Below are 23,235 nucleotides of genomic sequence, written 5' to 3' on the forward strand. Positions count from 1 at the left end.
AAACCACGTCCCTCAGTCCTGCATCTGAATGTTTCTTGGGCACCTCCAGGGACAGAGACCCACCACCTCCCTGGGCAGCCCATTCCATTGCCTGGCCACTCTTTGAGAGAATAAATTCTTCCTATTATCCAACCTGAGCCTCCCCTGGGGCAACTGTTCACCCCATAGTTGTAATGATTTGCTCATTAATTTCTTCGCACATCGTTTGATTCACGTAAAATTTCTTCACTTCTGTGTAGTCCATCTTTAGATTTTCAACCTTTCAATGAAAGACATCTTTCTTCTGCACTCTCCAGAGTAACGAATTTGGACTGCTCAAGAGGTGTATTATCCCATTGTTAGATACACTGCATCTGTAATGAGTAATGATAATACATCAGGTCTATCTTCAGACCTAGCAGTGGCATTCCACCTGCCATTTTCTCCAGTGTCACCTTGGGGTCAGTTGGCGCCCTGCTGTCGGACAGTGAAGTTGCTTGGCTGAAGGGATGGGAATAGGTGATGTCTCAAGTAGCGCTGTAAACATTTCTCAGTGCAACGAGGAGTTGGAGTTGCTGCTTTGTGGGGAGGATCTGCATTTTGCTCAGTGTATCTGTGAGATCTATGCTTGCAGAAGGTCAGTTCATACAGAACTCCTGGCTCCAGGGCACCATGTTGTGCTGCTGGGGCTTGGTTAGCTCTTGGGTAACTTGGCTTTAGGTTGAGGATGGAAACGTCTGTCTTGCCATAGCGCAGAAGTTTCAGAGGTGAAGGGATAGGTAGCTCAGGTATAGTTTATTTGCTCTTTATCAAATGTCAAGGTCTTCAGTTATTCTTCTTGCCCCTTGGTTTATTTTTCCTCTTTTTCCTCATGTTACAGCAGTCGAACTTGAAAGTAAATTCTGGCACTGAATCAGAGCCAGTCATGTGCTGCATGTTAACACTTGCTGTCTTAGATCAATTTTAGATAAGTAAAAAACCTGTGCTTTTCAACATCAACCCACTGAAGCATTAGTTTGTGTGTAAATGTGAGCACCTGAGTTGTCCCATTGAAGTCAGTGGCATTGTCCACGTGCCTGTTTTCTGTGGACAATGCTCAGCCTTCTTGCTGCGTTGCTGTGAGGCTAGAGCAGGGCTGGTCCTTGATGTTCAGGGTTGCATCTCAGGTTCTGCAGATCTAAAGAAATAGATTTGGAAGTGGATGAGTCTCCCGTTCTGTGTTTGGTTTCTCACTGGTAGCAGCTTTGTAGCCCTGTCGAAGATGGAGGATTATCATTCCTGGCAGTAAGGAGGGCTTGCTTGGGGTTGGCTGCTCTGCCAGTCTTGATATTTGATATTCCACATAACGAACAACAAATTGTGAACAATCAACACCACTTTTACTAAAAGCTGTTTTTATTCAGTACAGCAGCATTTCAGATATTGCCGTATATAATAAATAGGAAGAGAATTTTTTATACCACTGCAGCATCCTGATAGCCCAAAGCAATATCTAGTCAGATAAATCCAGATGTTTTGTACCCTCTGTGTCATTGGGTATGCAGCATCCTGCGGCCCTGCTTTACTATAAAAGCCATTGAAACTCAACATCTTCTGCCCTTTTTAAATCCATATGTGTAACTAGTCCCGTAACCTGGACACGTGAATATTCTCCTTTCACGTATTGTGAGGCTGGACTGGTGAACGCCCGGAAGAATTACTGGAGTAAATGTGAGCTTGCAAAGTAAGCACAGTGCAGAGTTGTGCTGGGCAGTGGGGTTCAGATCAGTACTGTAAGTCCCTGCAGATGAGGGGGGCACAGATGGATCAGCGCCCATTTGGACAGGGTGCTGCTGAAGGAACCTGGTGGGGATCTCCATGCCAAGGGCACTGAGCATCTCTGTGCAGAAACCTGGGGGTTGGAAAGCTCAGAAGAACTGTCTCTTCCACTCTATGTTGGTGTAAACACATAAAGCATAAAGTTGTTTGTGCACAATGACCAGAAATGAGTAAAGTCCATTATTTAAAACACAGGGTGGAGGAAAGGGGGTGGGGGTGGGAAACAACCTCAAATGCTTCAAAAGATTCCTGCTTATGAAGAGTCAAGAGGTGGAAGAAATCGGACTCCCAGGTTCCACCTTTGTTTGCTCACTGATAACAGCCTTCTGTCTCCATCCAAAATAGTCCAGCTCTTAGAAGCTGGGCTCAGTGATGACTGCGAGCCCCATCACACTTCAGTATTTTGCACAGTGTCTTCTGTGTTTATCATGAAGGCGAGTGCTTCTTGCTTTTGGTAGCTGCTGTGCCAGTCATTGCTTTCATGAGAATAAAGCTAATCTGGAGGAAAAACAAATACAAGGGATTTTTTTTCTCCTCTTCTGTGGTCATTTTTTAAGATGGATTTCTCCAAAGGCTCATGTCTTTGTGCACAAAGAAACGTTGCGGCACATCCCAATGAAGCTGTGCAAAGAGCTCTGTTACAGCCTCTGACATGCAAAGGAAGGCTTTAATCTCAGGCGGGGACTTGGGGATTTTAGCAATGATCAGGAGAGCCTCCACATCCTTGTTTCCTTAGCCATGTCAGAGGGCAGCAGCTCAATCAGTGGCAGTGAGATGCTGTATGATCCCAGCCCTGCACGAGGTATTCTTGTTTTAAGGCATGTATTTACTGTGTTAGCTATCAGTGCTGCAGTGTGCAAAACGGACTGTCAGAACTTTGTTTTCTGTCAGCTGTTTCTGAAGAAGAATGAAAATATCCCGTGCTAAATCTATTGAAAATACCGAGTGGTGACCCCAGAGAGATATTTCCTGCTGTCCACCCTACTTGGTGGAATAGAGAAAGATGTTTTCTTGGAGCAGATGCTCCCCTTTCAGCTCCTACCTCCAGCTGATTGAAAACACTGACCCAAAGCTTGCAACCCAAATCCTAAATCAATGCATTTTTCAGGAAATCCGTGCTTGGCATGGTTTGTTTTTATCATTGATTGGGCTTGGGTTTTGAACAAAGGAAAACATTTTAGAGTATGTAATTTTAAAGGTATTTTGAGGGTTGCTGATAATTATTTATTGTTTTAATATACGTAGACAATAATATCGTCTTTGACAAATGTTATTTGAAACTTAAATCAAAATGTTTTCTTGCATGCTACTTTTTTTTTTTTTTTCTGGGCAAAATTAGTTGGTAAAATCTGAGCAAAACCAGGCAATGCAATGCTGTCAAAGATGCTGATGGTTCAGGGAATGTACATGCGTACACAAGTCAGATGACGATGTAGGATCACAGAATGACCAACACTAGAAAAGACCTCCAAGGTCATCCAGTCCAACCATCCATCTACCACCAGCATTTCCCCATTAAACCATGTCCCTCTGTACCACATCCAGATGTTTCTTGAACACCTCCAGGGATGGTGACTCCACCACTCCCTGCTCAGCCCTTTCCAGTGCGTTGCCACTCTTCTGGAGAGTAGATGTTTCCTAACATCCAGCCTGAATCTCCCTCGGTGCAACTTGAGGCCATTCCCTCTCATCCTATTTCTGCTTGCAAAGAGGCCGACCACAAGTAGGTAAACCATGTAGGTCATGCAATGGCTAGATGGGTTAGAACGTAATCATTCATAAAGACTGAATTATTTTGAATGAACTGTTCATAAGTTGTCTTTGATTTATACACGTTTTACATGAATAAAAGAACGAAGAGGAAAGAGGGATTTGTTAACTAAAGATCAGAATTATGGCAGAGCAGTGACAGTGTGAGTGGGATTTCCAAATATGCAGTGGTGACAAGGAGTACTTTGGAAACTGTGTTCTCTGAAGCAATTGAGTGCATATTTGTGTGATGGATTAACATCTATTAGTTCAATTTGTGCATACTATGATGTGCAGATGTAGCTCATTTATTAAAAAGTTTGTGTTACATCTAGAAATGGCTTTGACCTCTGGGTGGAACAGAATGTATTTCCTCCCTGCATTATCCACACTATGTGGATAGCACGCAGGGCGTGCTGTGTTACTTCTGCTCTAGAAACTGGGGGTTCTAAGCAGGAAAGTAGGTTATGCACAGCCACCTCTGATAGCATACATTTGCTTGAAGGATTGCTTTGTGCCAAGTAATGGGGAGAAATGCAGGATCTGAACTATGTAGATATTCACTTAATCTACTTCTAAAATCTTTAAAAATGGATTAGTTTTTACAATATAATAATAATATAAATGTATTTATATAATATTTATTTATTTATTACTATAACGTGAAATCCCCTGTGGTAGAGAAGCACAGATAGGTTTTGAGGCCAGTACCTGCCATGGTGTCCCATTATCCCATTATCCCCATTCTGTCACCTCTTCCTGCCCTGAAAGCAGCGTGATATCGGTTCAGGGACAGCAGTGCCATGAAGGTCGTTGTGTTGAGCACTGAGGAGAGCTTGCAACCCCAAGGATGGGTTAAATGCTCTCCTGTAAGAGGTCACCCCACAGCCTGTGGCTTGCAGCGGGTGAAGCCATGGAGGACCTCTCTAAGAAAAGGTCTTGAGGCTCAGACATCTGGCATTCTGGTGCTCAGTTTCTTGATTAATGCATTCACACCGTGTCTGAGAATCACCGTTCTGAGTTCATTCAATACGTTACAGTGCAGTATTGATCAGAGTGTTTTCTTGTGTATGTCGAGTTAAAGCTAAGGTAAATAATGACCTGAAGTGAAATCAGACCACTGACGTTGCTGAGGAATATCTTCTAAGAGATAAACAACTGCTCCTTTCATTCTTCAGGAGCCTCCACATACGCTACAAAATTATTTACTGAGTTGGAATTGCTCCTCTTGCCCCTGAAGCATACATATATTTGTATATTTAAAGCTGTCTGCATCTGTTTACAGCCAAGCATGTTCGTGTTGAAACACTTTTTAATGAGGAGGAGGTTAAGAGTCGGGGTTGGGAGGCTTTTGCAATTATAAGAGACCAACGTGGCATCTTCCAAATAAACGCTACTGTAGTTTTTAATACCAGCTACATAACATTACCAGTGCCCTCGATGCTGTTAATACCTTCAATACATTATTTAGATTATCCGTTCTTTGCCAGGACAGGCTGTATTCCACCACTTGGGACACCTCAAGGGAGAGGAATAGGAGGAAGAGCAAAATCTTGCCCTCACCTTTTTTTCCATCTAAAAATCAAACAGAGCTGTTTTGATAGTTATGATTACACAGAAGGAAATGAAACATACAAGAGATTCAGTGAGTATCTTAAATACTGTTTTGAGATCATTCTGTGTGATGAAATTGTATTCTGCAGCACGTGAGCGCTGCGTGTTCCAAAATTATCCTGCAGCACATTTATATGGATGATTTAAAAGCCCGAGAGCCAAGAGTTTATAATAGAAGTACAGACAGATTGAGGCTGGTAAATATAGCAGCACTAATAGTGTCTGAATGTTGTAGATGTGGAGTTTGGCATATTTGCTTTATTCCGGAGCAGCAAAACCATGCAAGAGTTATACAGGTCACCTGGCAAGAGGGCAAAGCCACTCAGCCTTATGAATTTAACAAGCCAGAAAGAGGTGAAAAGTGTTAGGAAATATTTATTGCTGTGATATCAGCCTCTGAAGCCCACACATTGCACTTATTTCTAGGGGAAGAGAATTTATGGCTGCGACTGTCATGAATTTAGGGACATGGTTGGTGGGCATGGTGGGGATGTGTTGATGGTTGGACTTGATGATCTTAGAGATCTTTTCCAGCCTTACTGGCTCCATGATTCAGTTGCTTTTCCCTATGACTGATGATCCTGGCTTTTCTTCTATTCTAGTTTCTTAAAAGAAAGTCCCTTTTGCAGCAGTAGGGTGGTGCTTGTCTGAGCCTCACAGGGCAGAGAAGGAGGAAAAACTCAATCCCAAGGACTTTCTCCTGGGGCCTGTTTTCTGGTTATCTTTATGAGTTACTGATGCCTAATTTTCATGGAGGGTTTGCGTTCCCACTGTGTATAAAACACAAAAGCATTTTGCAGTGTCCACTGGTCAGCCCACATCACTTCTGGGAGCACTGGATTCACTATATTGGATGGTGGCAATGAATACAGCCCAGTGCCTGAAGTTTCTTCATGGGACATTGTGTCTCTTGCAGCTTTATGGAGTGGCAGAGTTTTGCTTTATTCAGTGGGCTTTATGGGTTTTACTGAGTCAGCACCATAGGAGCTTTGTTTCCCTGCTGGGCACGATTCTGCTGTCCCTGGCAGCTGTTGGGTGGTATGGACAGTTTGATGACTCTGAAATGGAAAAGTTCACTTTGGAAAGTCTGTACGTTAGGAAAATAATTGCTAGAGGAAAATAATTAGTGATTGCTGTAAAAGACATTTTAAAAAACTAAGAAGGAATAGGTGTTCATCATTGGGGGTGTCAGGCAAGTGCTTAAGATGGGATTTGGTGGTAGCTGTTCTGAAAGTGCTACCCAGTGTGCCCTTGTCTTTGACGAAAGAAGGGGTTGTGTTCACATGTTCCTGATGTTTGTTAATGGGGAGTTCTTTTGCAGCCATGTCAGCTCTGTGGCACCGATGGGAACTTGAGTTATTCCCCCCATCCCTGCCATGCTGTTGGCTCCCCAGCCACTAGCGAGATCTCCAAACTGCAGCTTCAAGTAACAGTCATTTTTTTTTTGATGCTTGCTCAGATCAGGTGGACCAAAACAGCGGGAAGTGCCTCTGACAGATTCCAAGACTCGAGTGTCTTCAATGAAACGCTGCGGATAGCCAACATCCAGCGCCACCAAGGAGGCCGCTACTACTGCAAGGCCGAGAACGGCCTGGGGTCACCGGCCATCAAGTCCATACGAGTGGACGTGTACTGTAAGTAACGGTGGGGAGGTTCATTCTGTGCTCTCCTAGAAAGAAAGGACTGATTTGCAGGGCTTTTTAGCATGCTCTCGTATCAACCCCACAGGTTTTGTGGAGTCCCACCATGAAACCACAGGAGTTGAGAGCAAGCTTTACTGCCGTAGGAGTAGTTATGCTCAGAAGCCCTGTGGTTGCCCTGACTGAGGTCAGGTGGGGCTGTTATTCTGTGGACATATCTTAAAAATGATAAAGCCTGATTTGTTCTCAGCGTGAATATGTATTGAATTTCTGTATGAGATCTGTGAGTTTTTGTTTTCAGTGGCAATCTCTTCCTCTTACCATGAAACTGTTTTAAAAGCTACCCTTGAATTGCTGAGCAGTGAAAGTTGCAAAGCATGGAGACTGTTCTGCAGTTGGTCACTGGGACTGGCAGGGAAAGAGGAAACAAGGGAAAACTGCACAGCACAAAGGATGTATCCAGTGTGCTTGCACAAAAGGGGATAAAACTGGAAAATCCCTATCTGACTTACTACATATTGCAGCATCGGGTGGAGCATGAAGCTTGTTTGTAATCAGATTTCTCTCTCAGTTTATCACTCTAGATTTAATGACAAACTTTGCATTGAACTCTATAAATTAAGCGATTGGGTTCAGCTATTGGGAAGAGAGATCTGAGTGCATCACACAGCTGTGGTTTTGTGCACACTTCAGGTTAAGGAGAACCTTAAGTCAAAAAGCTCTTGGAAGTACTTGAAGGATGGAAAATCTTCATAATACACATCTGGAGACTCTTCTAGTACAAGCAGTGTCATGTAAACAAGCATGTTTACATGCACATAAATAGTTAAACTGAGCCCTTCAAAAAGAAGCCTGTCTTGTGGCTATACGGCACTGAGCTTTTGTTTCCCCAAAAGTACAATCTCTTTGTTAGAATATCATGATGTTTGCTACTTCAGGGACCCAAGAGCTGGGATTTCGGTGGTTCCTTTATGGGATGGTGGAATTCCCTCCTGGGGGATTTTCTTGCCTTGCAGAAGATATCAGGATGTTCCCAGTGAGTGCACTTACCTTCATGATTTGCTTAACTAGCCATAACTTGTACCAGTGCCCAAATTCTACCTCCTTTATAAGCAATAATTGAATTAGGAAGTAATGCCTCATTAATTTGTTGAAGTCCAATGAGTAGACAACATTCAGCACTTGCTGTGAGGTTGGCTCATTTAAGCAAGCCTTTCTGGATAGCACTGAAGCACGTCTCTCTTGCCCCAGCACCCGCTTGTTAGATTTCTCCTTAATTCTTCATTTCAGGTGTGGCTGTGAAACTGCTGCTATCAGGATGTTGTGTCTGGACGTTGTGATGCTGTATGGTCTGAGCAGGGAGAGTTTGGAAAGGTTGCTTTGACATGCAGTTTCTTTTTCAACTTTGAGAGCGAGTTTCTTCTGGCAGAGAAAGCCTTTTCCTCCCATCATGGTTTATTTAGCAATTTGTGTTCTTGGATTTGTTGTTTGGGATTCATTGCAGTTTAATTTTATTCCCTTATTTATTTAACATCACACGCTGCTTCTCAATACACCTCAAATAGTTTTCTGTCTTTCTGGAACATGACAAACTTCAGGTTCCAGCTGTGATTAAATACAAGGTGATTGCCCATCATATGCGGGCAGGTATCTCACTGGGTACTGTCATCTGTTATTGGTCAAATACACATGGGCAGACTGGTGTGCTAAGCTCAATACCAGTGCAGATTGGATCTAGCTGTGAAGAAGGCAGGAGAGAAAAGACTGTAACCCACAGAAGCCAGGCAAGTTGAAGCTCATAGGACATAGAAGCACTGCAATAAAAGATGCTTTTAATTTTGTGACGAAACTCCCAAATCTGTGAAAGCAAACGACTAGAATATATGTGTACTTCTGAAAAAAGGCATTGGCGAAATATTATCGTAGAATCATAGATCCTGCAGCACCACCAACTGAGGTTCCGAGTGCTGCCAAGCACGACAGCTAAGTGGAAAATGAAGAACAGGAAATTATCAGACAATGCTGTTTTCCTTCCAAGTGTTGATGTTAACATCTCGTATCCAGCCAGCAGGATGGTAATGGGGATGAATGACGAGGCAAAGATTTTCTGTGGGTGGCTTTTTTTTTGTTTGTTTCATTTTCGAGCTATGCAAATACAGAACCTTTTCAAACTTCACATTTGAGGCTGAAGACTTAAATCAGCTCTTCAAAAGTGTTCTTGGATCCAAAACCAATGTGGAACGTGACATTAATATGGTTTTCCCTCTTCAGCTTTACAAGCCAAGATGCTGCTGAAGTAATATATCCAAATCCAGGCTGGATGTGGCTCTGGGCAGCCTGGTCTGGTGGATGGCGACCCTGCACATAGCAGGAGGTTGGAAATGGATGAGCACTGTGGGCCTTTTCAACCCAGGCCATTCTGTAGTTCTGTAATTCTCAGCCTCTCACCTCCCTGAGTTTCTTTCCTAGCTCCTTCTATGAAGATGGCTGTGTTGTCTTTGGTTGAAGATCCTCTTCTCTCACCTCAGGCTGAAACAAGGGCACTCGGTCCCCTCTGCATCTTACCCCTGGGGCAGGTTGGCTTCTGCTCATCCACCAGGAGGAGAACTGCCACATGCATCCGAGATGCGCTCACCCTGCTCTTGAACTCTTTCTTCTTCCTCTGGAAGCGTCCCTTTAAAGTACATCACATCTTTCTGCTTTGAAGAAAAAGCTTTTGTACTTGACTCCTAGGAAATATTTTGCTTGAGTTTTGGAGGACACTTTCCCCTTTCCTAAGGAGGGAAGCTTACTGTATAAATTAAGTCTTTTGGTTTAGAGAAGCAGAGCGCTGTAAGGGTTTGTTCCTGAAGGACAGTTGACCAAATCTTTAAGAAACAAATGTGCTAATTGTTTTCAATGAAAATAAATCTGTAATCCTCTTTATATCATAGATCCCAATGGATGCCAGGCCAGGATACACAGCCCGAGCAAAACAAACTGGAGTGAATTTGAACTGGTTATAAGATGTCTGAAATGAATTGGAAGTCAGAATGAAAATCAGACAGATTTAGTGCACAGATTTGTTAAGATTGCATTGTGTGGTATCTAAGAGCTGTATATTGTGCAGCTTGTTGGGAAAGTTGTGTAATTCTAGGATTAAGAGGCTGAGCTGAGGCTTTAGGGGGAACAACCCTTTCTTTTGTTCAGAGATCCCCATAAATCTTGGCTTGCAGCTCTATTTCCAGAACCCGCCCCTTTACACGAGATTAGTTAGATCCACCTTAGGGTATTCTGTTTACATGAAGCATTCAGTTAACTTCACCCAACATCAGCTCGCTCTGTGTGCATTGGGTTTTGGTGCAGCCTGGTGCAGTTGAACCATGGCGCTTTCCCCTATAGTGGAAGCTGCCCTGCTCTGATCCCAGCCCTCTGTGCAGCATCAGTGCAGAGGCAGAATGGAGAAGCTTGTGAGGCTCTGACCTGCTCCCAGGTATGTGTTTATGCCTATGTTTAGGCTCAATGTGCTTAATACACATGGGGGTAAGCACCCCAGGGGTTTGCCCAACTCATCCCCATCCAGATTCTAATCTCTCATGTGACTCTTTTATGGTTTACTCAGATGCTGTGTGCTTCCCTGCTGGTTCTCAGGGTTCTTTAGCTGTCCGTCATCTCCATTGCTCTGAGGGAACCCTAGGGATCATCACCTGGAAATTCAAGGCTGTCATCAGCAAGGCCTGAGGGTGCTCAGGGTTATCTCCTAATCCTGTGATGGCAGTGGGAAAGAGATGAAGGCAAGACTCGGCTTTTGACCCAGCTCCAGGCCCACTTTGGATGCCCTTTCTTAATAGGGATTTTAGTGTGAAAAGTGCTCTTTGCAGAGGTGACCTCAGCAATAGCTGTCTCAGAGCAGAGATCTGCCTGGCACAGCATCTCCTGCAGCTGTACCTGTCCTCATGGCTGCGTGCTCAGGAGTGGTACCTCCATGCTCCGAGATGGGAGAGCGCCTGAAACATGCTTGGTGTTGACAGATTATTTCAGCAAACAGAGAGCATCGCAGCTTTCCTGACTTGGGGATGACAGAGAACGCTGCTGATAAAATGTGTCAAATGGCAAAGATATCAAACTGCTAATCTTCAGCCTTCGAGTGTGGCTGCTAGTGGCATGTGCAATCACGAGTCTGAGAGAGAAGTGTTGTACAGAGGCAGTGCTGGGTCTGCAATTCAGAGATCCTGCTGCTGATTTCCATCTCATCCAGGGAAAAGGTGTGGAAGGGAAATACTGGGCATTGTGCAGGGAAGCTTAGTTACAGTGCTCTCTGTATGAACGCTGATGAATCTTAATGGCAGTCATAGAATCCTAGAATGGCCTGGGTTGCAAAGGCCCTCAATGCTCATCCAGTTCCAACCCCCTGCTGTGTGCAGGGTCACCAACCAGCAGCCCAGGCTGCCCAGAGCCACATCCAGCTTGGCCTTGAATACCTCCCCTGTCTCAGTTTCAAACCATTCCCCATTGTCCCATCACTGCCCACCCTCACAAACAGCCGTTCCCCCTCCTGTTTATACGCTCCCTCCAAGTACTGGAAGGCCACAATGAGGTCTCCCCAGAGCCTTCTCTAAGCTAAACAAGCCCAGTTCCCCCAACCTTTCCTCACAGGAGAGGTGCTCCAGCCCTCAGACTATCTTAGTGCCTCCTCTGGACCCGCTCCAAGAGCTCCACATCCTTCCTATATATTGGGTGCTCCAGGCCTGGATGCAGTACTGCAGATGGGGCCTCACAAGAGCTGAGTAGATGGAGACAATCACCTCCCTTCCCCTGCTGGCCGCTTGCTTGGTCCCCATGTGCAGCAGTCCAAGCTCACCCCTATAGTGAGGATGCAGAATCGAATGTGGTGTCAGTCATTATTTAGCTCACTGTAAACATGCTCTGTGTCATGCTCCAGCAGCACACTGCCGTAGTGTTTCAGATGTGCTGCCAGGAAGGCGTATCTCTGTTTTGTCTCTTTCTTAATGGCACATAAACAGGCACACACACACAGCGCGTATGATGTGCTTATTTATATAGGGCAGAATAGACGTTGCAGTTCAATTTATTCTTGTGAGCTTGTCTGCAGTGCTGTGGGAGTCAGAGGAGTGGGTGTGATGAAGGTAACTGAGATGAGGGAGGTCACAAAGGGCAAATGAAGGTGCAGGGCTGGGAACAGAGAAGGGGCTGAGCTGGCACTGCTCCTTGGTGCGCTCCGTCCTCCTCTGCCTTCCCAGATCACCACCCTGGGAAGGCAGAGAAACTGGATTTAAATTAGATGAGACGAGGAGGAGGCGATGCTTTCTGCCAGAGTGCTATTTTTGCTCTGGATGAGATAATGATGTGCTCTCGTTGAATTACAAGGAGGCTGTCCTGTGATTCCCTCTTGCTACGGCGCTGGTATGTGTCTTAAGTCCACTTGGCACCGAGAAGGAGAGAACCTGGGGAAACTGATGTGGAAGGATGTTCAGCATTGAGCTCTTTGACAGTAATTCTGCTGAAGCTGGGTGTGCATCAGTTCATGGGGAGGATTTGTAGCTGCTGTGGTCTGTGTGTGGCTGTGATGAGGTTGTTGTGCTAATGGTGGATGCTAGCAGAGAGTGATCACCCTGCCAGACAAAGTCCTGTCCAGCTGCAGGGCTGTGCCTGTGCACTGGGATCTTTAGGCTCCCGAGTCGTTTTCATTAGGAGGAGGAGCTCTTGCTGGCCATAGATGTGGTTCAGCTGTGGAGATGTTCCCTGTGTGCTTGGTGCTGCTGGGGGCAGATGGGTCTCATGCACGCTCTCAGGGCTCTGTGCTCCCCGTGCTGGGAGCTGGGTTGGTGCAAGCAGTTGGCTGCAGCTGTGCATCCACACCTGGGGCTCCAGTCAGGGTTGGCAACTACAGAATCAGAACTGTAGGGATCGGGAGGGACCTCTGGAGATGTGGTCCAGTCTCCTGCTAAAGCAGTTCCCTGAGCAGCTGTGCACAGCATGTGCAGGTGGGTCCTTTCCAGCACCTCAGCCCCAACCTTTACTCTGATGCATGTGGTTATTCTTCTCCAGGTGCAGGACCATGCACTTGCCCTTGATGAACCCCATCAGGTTCCTTTCTGCTCAGCTCTCAGCCTGTGCAGGGGGAAGTCACTTGCTTGGGCTTGGATGGTACCTTCACTTCAGTACTTTTCTCTGCAGTTTATATCAGACCCCTGGCCATGGCAATTGGAATAAAATGCGGGGAGCGAAAATACACTTCAGCTGCTCCATTAGCTCCTGTGTCACCTCTCTGACTTGTGTTTGCTTTGTTCTGGCTGCAGTGAATGATACGTTCTGATTGCGCTGATGCTTCTAATGTCCATCTTTGATATCTAGCAATATTCATTGATATCTCCTTTGATCTTCCTTTCTGGCCTTTCCTTTATTAAAAGCCTAAATCCTCATGTACGTGATAGGATGAAAGACCTGAAATAACCAATGCAAATTTTAAAAGAAAACAGAAAGTGAAAAATTAATATAAAACAAAAGCATAAGTAATAGCGTATCAAGAAAGCAAATGCGTTAATCTTTCATCACCTCTTTTTTATGGTACAATTAAAAAGACACTTTAAAATGAGAGATTGTACAGACCTCTGCTCTGGGGTTTACCTTGAAACAAATGGAGATGGGGTAGAGTTCGTCTCACTGTCATCACTTGGCTGCTACGTGTGCCTGTATTTTCCCCTAGGAGAACCCTCCCATCCCACTCTATCTGGCAGATGAGTTCTCCTAGTAGATGGCTGGAGCATGGAGCAGAGTGGTGGGGTCACCATCCCTGGGGGGTATCCAAGAGCCCTTTTGATGTGGTACTGAAGGTGGTGGTTTAGTGAGGAAATACTGATGGTAGGTGGACAGTTGGACCGGATGATCTTAGAGGTCTTTTCCAGCCTTGGTGATTCTGTGGTTTAAAAAGGCTATGCAAAACTTAGCACAGTGTGTACGGACAATATTGACCACAGTGGTCCGTGGCAGCAGCATGGAAGGACGTAACTGCATATTATGGAACAGGCGAGGCAGCCATGCCATAAAATATTAATGCAAATGTGAGCACTTACAGTAACTAACTTCAATACCTTTTTGCACCCCCAGCTGTCACACTATTCAGACTGCATTAAATAGCTTTGCGGTGGCTGTTGGGTGTTATCAGTGCTTTACTAGCTTCTGTGCATTTCTGTTTTCTTACTATGAAAAGCTTTGTGCGAGCCGAAGAGCAGAAAAAAGCCTGATGACGTTCACGCTGATGAAAGGTTGTATTTAGTGCTTGTAAGAAACCAACAAAACACTGGCACGTTCAGAATCGAGCTAGAATGACAGAATGTTGTGCATGCTTCACAGTTATGCAGCATCCCTGGTCTGTGGATCAAACTTTTCCTGGTGAGCATCCCGAGCTGATCATTACAGTCCTGTTCAACTCAGGCCATTCGATGATTCTGTGGTTTAATTGGGCACCATGTGGTAGGAGCCAAGAAGGCCTTGGGTTCTCCTTTGTAATGACAACACCGTTTCAAGCCTTGTTGTTGTGGAACACCTCTGGTGGGCTGCAGGGAAGGGAAGTGCTGCTTGGCTTTTTCTTTGGCTGGCCCAACAGCTGGCTGCTGCCCTGGCACTGCGAATTTGGGGCTGTCTGAGTGGAGTCCCAGGGAGGAAATGAGGGAGATGTTTGTCCTGTGTGGAGCCTTTCATAGAATCATAGAATGGCCTGGGTTGCAAAGGACCGCAATGCTCATCCAGTTCCAACCCCCTGCTATGTGCAGGGTCACCAACCAGCAGCCCAGGCTGCCCAGAGCCACATCCAGCCTGGCCTTGAATGCCTTGTTTTCTACAAGTGCTTTTCTTCGGACTCCTTGGTAGAAAGCTTTAAGAAGATCTGATTATCCAGAATGAGGCATCGTTTAGGCTGGTCTGTATGTTGCATTTTGTCGTGTTTGCATATCTTCTCTTTCCTGCTTCAAACAGGCGACTGAAAACGAAGGCCTCAAAAGCTGTAGGTTGAAATGGAGATTTCTCATTGGATGCTAATGTGGATGCTGCCTGGATGCTCCCCAGGGCTGGATTTTGTTGTGAACATCTCACGCTGGCACAGCAGGCTTGTGCAGTTTGTACACACTGCTTGCATTTGATGTCTGATTGCCCCCTTCTGCTCTTTCTGATCCCACCGAGGCCGGTGTCTGTGTGCTGCTCTGCAGGGAAGGCAGACCTTATTAGCAGGAATGGAGAAAAACAGGCAGAGGTGGGGAGGAGCCTTCCCCATTTCTGAGCTGGGGCAGTGAAGGAATAATACAGCTCAAGAACAGTGGCATCCATCAGTCTCCTGCTTGCTGCCCTTGCCTGGTTTACAAGAGCGAGGGAATCAAACGAAGGAGCAGGAGCTGGGATTCAGAAGCAGCAGCATTGTGGCAGTCAGTGTCTGCATCCCATGTCAATAACAGAAGATAGAGTTATTGTGGGTGTTGTGGCAATGCAGAGCGAGCAGGAGCAGTGCTCGCATCGGCTGCACTTGGATGCACCTGAGGGATGAGCTGCGTTGGGTGCTGATTGCACCAAACACCTTTTGCAAGCTGAGGGCTGAGTTTTGCACAGCTGAATTTCCCTCTTGTTTGAAAAGCATTCTAAATGCTGCTGCTATTTTAAGGCTTGGCAGCCTGCTGATGGCTGACCTGAAGTGATGTTGGTTTGCCTAATAGCTCGGGATTTTTATGCAGTAGGTGTTGGGACTGCAGAGTCCCTAATAGCATATTTTAGAGTTCTGATGGATTTTTAAATAGCCTTCCAGCATTAAGGCAGGCATTCCTGTAATCTGCATTTTGCAGTAACACGGGAGCCTGGTTACCTCCTGATCTGCAGGATATCTATTCCTGCCTCTTCCTTTTCACTCTCTCCCCTGTTTTCTGCCTTCATTACTCCATTGAGCTCCACTGCAGCCTGCTCTGACAGTGACCCCTGTCAAAGGAACTGGTTTTAGAAGTAATATCTTTAATTAACCCTCTCCTGGAAGTAGAGTAGAGCGAGGCTGGGGAGCAGCTGTATGTAACATGCATGTAACATGTATGCATACATCCCAGGTCTTAAGTGCTGTGTCACGGGATATAGGGAGGATGTTTTCTCTCCTCTACTTTCAGTTTCCCCAGCCAAGTATTGGGTTGCTTACTGGGGTACAGTGGATAGAAACTTCTGTTCCATGTGAATTTGCAGAAGAAGAATGCATTTAGTTTCCTTATTCTAGAAGTGTCCATGTTGCACTTACCTGAGATTGTACCATACTCTGCTGTATGCCCTAATACTGTAGATGGGAAGTGGGAATGACCCAGGACTTGTAATGGGAAGTAGGATCACGGGTAGTAAGAGCATTTGTCCAGATTTAATGTGCTCTGTTTTATCTCACTCCATTGTGCCGGAGGCGCTTCTCATTAAACTGCCAGTAATTAGGAAAAAGCTGAAACTTTGCATAACAGCCAGTCTCAAATGGCCTCTCATTGCCTCTTGTGGTGGCCTGGATACTGCCTCCCACCCTTGCACTACTGCCTTTCTCTGTGTTTCCATGCTGGAAAGCCACCTTTTGCCTTTTCTTTTTGCTGGTCTGCAGGTGCATTTATGGGGTTGGGACTGTGCCACACTGTTCCATGAAGCAGCAGTGCTGCAGGAGGTGGGGTAACATCCCTGCTGTGGGTTGAAGCAAGGAGAAACCTCTGGGAAAGGGTGGAGGAGTGAGTGGGGAGCAGGAAAGGTTTCTGATGCAGCTGTGAAATAATTCATGAGCACTGCTCAGAGTGAAGGAGGGAAGAAAAAGGAGCAGGGAGAGTGCATTTAGTGGGAGTCTGCAGATGGGCAACTGAAAAAGGGAGGTTTCTTTCTAAAAGCTCTGCAGGGGGACAGGATTGGCAGTGATGGGTTTAAATTGCAGTGAGAGATCTAGGCTAGACAGCAAGAAAAGCTGTGTGGTGTCAGAGATGGGCAGACACGGACACGGGGAAGCTGGCAGTGAGGAGCATCTTTTGCAAGTCACTCCCTGGAGGAACATCTGGCAGCACAGGTTCTGCAAGAGAGGGGTGCTGGGCTTGGGAGCTGTTTTCTGGCCCTTTTGCCCCATGGTTCTGTTGCCAGCATCAATCCTGACCAGAGCTACAATGTGGTTTCCTTCACAGTGTGAGGTGATGCATCTCTGTAGGCAGGAGAAGCTCAGAGAGTCCAGTGGAACATGCAGAGCTTTATTAAGGCGTTGCCCACTATACTGCATTGTGTTGAGTATCATGCTTCTAAAGAGTGTCTCTCAAAAAGAGCTGTGAATAGGCTGTTCATGTTCTTCATTTCTGTCAGTGAAGTAGTTGATTTTCAAAGCGGAAACCAGAGCAGGGACAGTGTTTACTTTATCTTTGCATAAATGCACCAGTGCTGAGAGGATTCTGTGCATGTTGTTGAAGCTTGGGCTTGAGTCTCCATCATACAGTGCTGGTTATTTTCTTGCCAGATCAAGGAGATCTAATCGTAGAATCATCATAGAATCCTAGAATGGCCTTTGTTGCAAAGGACCACCATGATCATCCAGTCCCAGCCCCTCTGCTGTGTGCAGGGTCACCAACCAGCAGCCCAGGCTGCCCAGAGCCACATCCAGCCTGGCCTTGAATGCCTGCAGGGATGGGGCATCCACAGCCTCCTTGGGCAACCTGTTCCAGTGCGTCACCACCCCCTGGGGGAAACACTTCCTCCTCAGATCCAACCTAAACCTCCCCTGTCTCAGTTTCAAACCATTCCCCCTTGTCCTATCACTGCCCACCCTCACAAACAGTTGATCCCCCTCCTGTTTATACGCTCCCTTCAAGTACTGCAAGGCCACACTGAGGTCTCCCTGCAGCCTTCTCTTCTCCAAGCTGAACAAGCCCAGTTCCCTCCACCTTTCCTCATAGGTGTGAAATAAGTTACACCAGAATTGGGCCCTTAGGGTCTGAACCAGCCCAGCTCCAGTGCTGGCTGCAAGGCTCTGAGTGGCACTGGCTGTTTTTAAATGGAACAGATGAAGATGAAATGCGGTAAAAGACGCCGACAGAGGGCTGATTTGCCAGCTGTTTGATTGTGTTCCTCTGGCATTATCTGTGAAGCAATTACGCATGAATAAAAAAGCTTCTTGAGATGCTTTCAAGGAAATATTGACCAGTAACATTTTAATTAGGGGACACTGAAGCAGAAACATTGAAATCAACGGTACGGACAATAGCAAAGCAGGTTGAGTTTCAAAAGAGAGGCTGGTTTACCACCCTCCTGATAACACATCCAGGTTGTACCCTTGGCTGAACTGAAGTGTCAGTATAAGCCAGCTTCATGCATTCATTTTATCCCCCTTTTGTCATAAAGGTAATGCAGATTTGAAGAACAGACAGTTTTAAAATAAGCTTAGGCCATCATTTACATCCATAAGCAAAATGTGTCTGTGCTTTGAGCTGTTGTGTAGGAGCGCAGGGAGTGGTTTGGGATGGCTCCTGAGCACTGCCCTCCTCTCCTCTGGTCAAGAGGCTGGTGGCTGCACTGAAAAGTTCAATGGGAAAATCCTTGAGCAGGGAGGGGGGTGGATGGTTTTACTGGCCAGGAGTTGTCCTGTGTCTGTTATCCCCCTGCTGGATGCTGCGTACACCAGGCTGAGCCTCGGGAAGTTTCTTGTCACTGTTTTTTCTGCAACAGTAATTTGCCTCCCTAAAGAAAAATGCAATTTCCAGGAAGCCTTTGGGAAGTTTTCTTCCGAATTTATTTTTCTAAACCATATTTAGATACTGTGCTGCTGGGGAAAATGAATAACCACATCCCTCCAGTCCTGCATCCAAAAGAGCTGGCTAAGGCTTAAGCCCACGCCCCCATCTTTCCACGGATCGATGGATATCTGGTATTTTCTGGCATGCACAGTCATGTAGATCTGGAAGAAGAGCATTGTAGGCTGCTGTCCTTGGTTTACAACTGTGCTCAGCACCGAATATTCGATAGTTGATGTGTTGCTTTTGATGCCGTCCCCTGGCAAGGTTACAGGAGGTGGCACTGGGAGAACCATCCCAGAAGGGCTGCCCAGGCTCTGTGTGGCCATGGTGAGTCCCTCCCTGAGCTGCCTCTTGGGCTTCAGACAAGAAGCACCAGGACCAGGGGTCTGACTGGGGTTTGGGCTCTGCAAGCCAAGGACAGTCCAAGGGAAGTCTTGGATCAAACAGCTGGGCCTTCTTAATTCATTGAAACAGGATGCTCTTCCAAGGTATGGTAGCATTGAATGTGACTCAGGTCACAGAAGAACTTTGGGAATTTACCCATGCATATTTATAAAACAAGTCTTAAAGAGAGTTTGGGATAGTGCTGTTCATGTGCTGTGTGTTTCATTTCCATCAATAGGGTCAGGAAGGCAAGCAGGTCTCTTGGGAGTGCAACCGCAAGTGATCATTGGGTGGGATACACATCTCGTGCATGTCCTGACTTCAGCTCCTTTTAGCATCAGACAGAAGGTTCGGGCACTTTGTGAGTGCAAGGAATCTATCCTTGTGCCAGAAGGGAACGTGGTGCAAAGCATCACACTCAGCTGCCCTACCCAGCTGTTGTTCCCAGCCCAAGCCCACCTGCAAGCACTGCCTAGGAAAACTGTGCTTCGCCTCTTACAGCGTAAAAGGCAGGTGCAAAGGATGCAATTTCCCTGTTTTTTCAGTAAGTCTGTGCTAACTCTTAATACTTAACAATCAGACCCCTGGGCTCAAGAAGAGGAGTAATTCACAGCGCTTATGTTTGTGCAGAGTATTTAGAAGCAAAACAGCTGTTTGTGGGCAATCTGCACAGTGCTGCTATGTGGCGTGGCTCGTGTTCTCCAATGGGTTTAGTCCAGCAGTGGCACTGCCACAGCACTGCTGTGCCATCAGAGAGATGGCAGGGTGTCCCACCTGGCCCTCCCCTGATGCAGCTCCCTGTGCTCTGTTGCTGTCACTTCTCTGCTCCCTTACCAAAATCTTTGCTTAAAATGGGGGTTGGGTGACATTGAGTGCAGCACTGACATGCCAACATGTCAAGGAAATCGCTACATAAAAGGGGAATGGGGTATTTTTATTCCTTTTCTGAAAGAACGGAAGGACGGCTCTGGGGCTGTCAGAATGAATACTGCCCCTTTTAAATATGGAGATTGCAAAATACACCCTAATAATTCTACAGTGGGTACCAGCTGAAATTCAGGCTGCATCCCGCCATGCCTCTCCCCTGCAGTGTGTGCTGTTATCCACATTATCTATTTCCTTAGTCCAGCACACCGCTCATTGCAAGATACCAGATGTGGCGGCATTAATGACCTACTCGACTCTGCCCTTGGTGTGTTGATCAAAGAAGGGCTTGGAGTCCAATCAGGAGCGTTCAACCACACCTAATTCACATCTGTTAGCGATAGGGGTGATTTGGTGATGACCTGATTTCTGCAAGTACAGTCATTATTTGCTGGGCTAGTCCATCATTGAATTGAGCTTTTTAAATGAGCCATTATGCATTAGGTCCAGGCAGCTCAGATAACAGAAGCAGAGAGTGATGATGTGTTCAGGGTTAATCAGTTAACTGGGATCTTCTGGAACCAAGCAGCAACCTTCCTTACTGCTTTTCTATGGGGATGGGGAGCACGGGCAAAATACAGAAGGTGTCTTAAAATGACTTCCCTTCTTTGGAAGACTGGTCTAGAATATTAAAGATGATGCACCGTGAGTATTGTACAGGAAACATTAGCTTTGTTTGCATGACCACTTGTTCTCTGGCTTTGCTTAATAGATAAAGAAAAGGAACATTATTTGCATTTTATCAACATTTCTGATTTTGTTAAATGTTATATATGAGCAATACTAGCCACGTGCTTGTACTGGAATTGTATTTATTTCCATAACTTAATTAGGGAGGAACTCAGAGCAAGCAAAGTCACCTTGGGGAAAGTCAATTCTAGTCAAAAGCGCTCTGTTTTCATAGAGCTGCTTTTGTAACGCTGCTTATAGAGATCTTGAAAGTAAACTCTGGAGCCATTCAGCTGGCTGTGCATGTGAATTAACCCAGTATTAAAATGCCTCCTGGTAGCTCCGAGTGCTGCCTGTTGAGCCATTTTCTCTCTTTAATAGATGAAAATTAAGGACCACTTGATCAATTCCATCATTGGGTGATCCCTTACTCACAAAGCAGATGGTACCCCAGGAAGCTGAGGCAGCTCTGGGCAGGGAGTTGAACAGGGTGACCACCAGAGTTGCCTTCAGCCTCAGCTGTTAACGCTGTCCTGGTGCTAAGTCTGCACCGCCACCTCACGCTGTAAACTAAATTGTAGATGGAAAAGAATGTGAGCTTTCTTCAGAGGTTTAAAATGATGCCACACGATGCAAAGATCTCGTTGCTGCTTTTAAGATGGATCAAAAAGCTTTCCCGGGTCTTTATCTTCACTGTTTACTCTGATCTCTTCGATTGCCTTGAATGGGAGGAAAACGAAATGGCAGAGTAGAACAATGAAATCCAAACTCAGCTCTCAACCTGTGAATTGTCAAAAAGAAAATGAAAGGAAGTTAATTGCAGTAGATCAAAGAGGTTATAAATAACCTCCTACCTCACATGCCTTGCATATAGTAACATCAGCTGATCACCTATTAAGCAGCTGATGGACCAGATGCCCTCATCTTTTGCACAGCATCAAAGGGAATCAGTCTTGGAACCTGCAGGGTTGGTGAAATCCTGATGTAAACTCTTCAGAGAGAGAAAGTCTGTCTCTGAGTCAGGCATGGAGGTGAGAGGAACTGGCATTGCATCTTTCCATCTTCCCCAACACGTAACTGTGCAGTGTGTCTGTTGTCTGCATTGGCTCTTCATCTTCTAAGTGGAATAGGTGAGAAAAAGAACTGAAATGCATGGGTCCCTCCCGTCCTGGACCGACAAATACTGGGCATTCATATGAAGTTTTTTCAGTAAATAGAAGGAGGTCAATAAACTCTACTCCTGAACCTCTTCTGTTTACCTTACTTCCCTGTAGAGGCCTTCTGAGAGGCACCATGTGAAGCAGAGGCTCCTTCCTGTAAGCCTGGCTAATACACAAGCAAGGCAGAGAAGAGCTGAGGTTGCTGCAGTTAGCATCGTATCCCTGCTAGGGAGATGGCGCAGAGAAAGATAGATGAGGGCAGCATGTGTTTCTCAAGGTAATGAGGCAGATTCTGCAGATCTCAACATTAAAGAGAGCTCTTGCCACGTGAAAAATGTTGGTGTGTTCAGAGGCAGGAGTCAGATTCTGTTCATTGGACTCATCAATTCAACCCTTTGGTTGTGTTGATTTGCCTGTTTCTGGCCTGGCCTGGCCTGGCACTCAGGTGCTCCTGGCCTGTGCATGAGCTGACCATGCTGCCCAAGCCATTGCTGCAGATGGGGAAATTCATCTGGAAGCATTCAGCAGCACAACTGTCTTCACAGAACCATAGAATCACGGCAGGTTGGGTTGGAATGCACCTTGCAGCCCTTCAGCCCCACTGCTGATATGGGCTGGGTGCCCATCCATGGCCTCAGGCACCTTACAGTTCTCTTGATGCTCCCAGCTGCTTTGCTGGGTGTTGATAAAGCTGTTTTGCAGACAGGTTACCCCGCTTTCAGATGCACAGCTGCTGCTCTCCTGGTGGTTTGGAAAGCTGTTAGGGGGCAGAGGTTGCTAAACTGAGAGAGCAATGGGCAAGCTGTCTTGGGGCAGTCATTGGGAAAGGAGGAGAATCCCTGCAGTGAGTGTTAATTATGGGACTGGTAGAGCACTGATGGGGAAATGAGCGTTTCAGCTCTGCGTATGCAGTCTGATGTCAAACGGTGTTGTTAGTAACGGTAATGTCTATAAGGAGAGCATTAAAAACAGATCTCTTTTTTCTTCTACTTTCAGTGGAGCCATTTGTCAACTGCAAGACCATTCCCTTTGGTTTCTCAGTGCTCGCAGGGAAAAACTCATTTTCCAAAGGATCTTTGATTAATATTGATTAACTCTGTGCTAACAGCCCAGCATAGCTGGAGCTGGCAATGTCCTAGTGTGGACTTATCCCATTTTCCCTCTCTTTCATTGAGCTGTAAAATGCACTTTGCAAGGATTATTGTTTATGAAGAGCTGTTCAGTAAATAGTGCTCGTTGTTGTGAACTAAGAAAGAATGGTCAGACCTAAAATATATCACCTTATGGCCAGACAGTCAGATATGTCAGAATAAGGGCCTAGGCAGGCACTGATGATAATGTAAGTTTTTCCTTAGTTTAATTCTCCATGCTCTGATCTGCTTTGCTTTACACGTGTCCATTATTTCTATGGGGCATTAACTGTTTCAAGGCAGTTTCGTAGCAAGGAACCACCTAATACTTTATTCTCCCCTTGAACTTGTAGAATAATCAGGATAAAGGGCCAGAGGGTGTGTAGAGAGCAGCTGAAGAGCTCTAAAGTGA

General features: G+C 45.9%; 2 protein-coding genes across 7 annotated transcripts in view; both read left to right on the top strand.

Moving 5' to 3' along the window:
- The window catches only part of MDGA2 (MAM domain containing glycosylphosphatidylinositol anchor 2), a 276,490-nt gene that overhangs the window by 106,110 nt on the left and 147,145 nt on the right, over positions 1–23,235 (top strand). For all 3 annotated transcript variants that reach the window (XR_011903636.1, XR_011903637.1, XM_072336911.1), the window contains exon 3: positions 6,620–6,794. Coding sequence is in view for 1 of the 3 variants with exons in the window: in XM_072336911.1 (XP_072193012.1) it covers positions 6,620–6,794 (175 nt within the window). In the remaining 2 variants the exon portion in view is untranslated. The remainder of the gene's footprint in view (positions 1–6,619; positions 6,795–23,235) is intronic.
- CDKN3 (cyclin dependent kinase inhibitor 3) overlaps positions 1–23,235 on the top strand; it is a 482,527-nt gene that overhangs the window by 5,689 nt on the left and 453,603 nt on the right. The window lies entirely within an intron of this gene.

This window comes from Excalfactoria chinensis, chromosome 5 (assembly GCF_039878825.1).
Source record: "Excalfactoria chinensis isolate bCotChi1 chromosome 5, bCotChi1.hap2, whole genome shotgun sequence".
Classification (NCBI taxonomy): Eukaryota; Metazoa; Chordata; class Aves; order Galliformes; family Phasianidae; genus Excalfactoria; species Excalfactoria chinensis.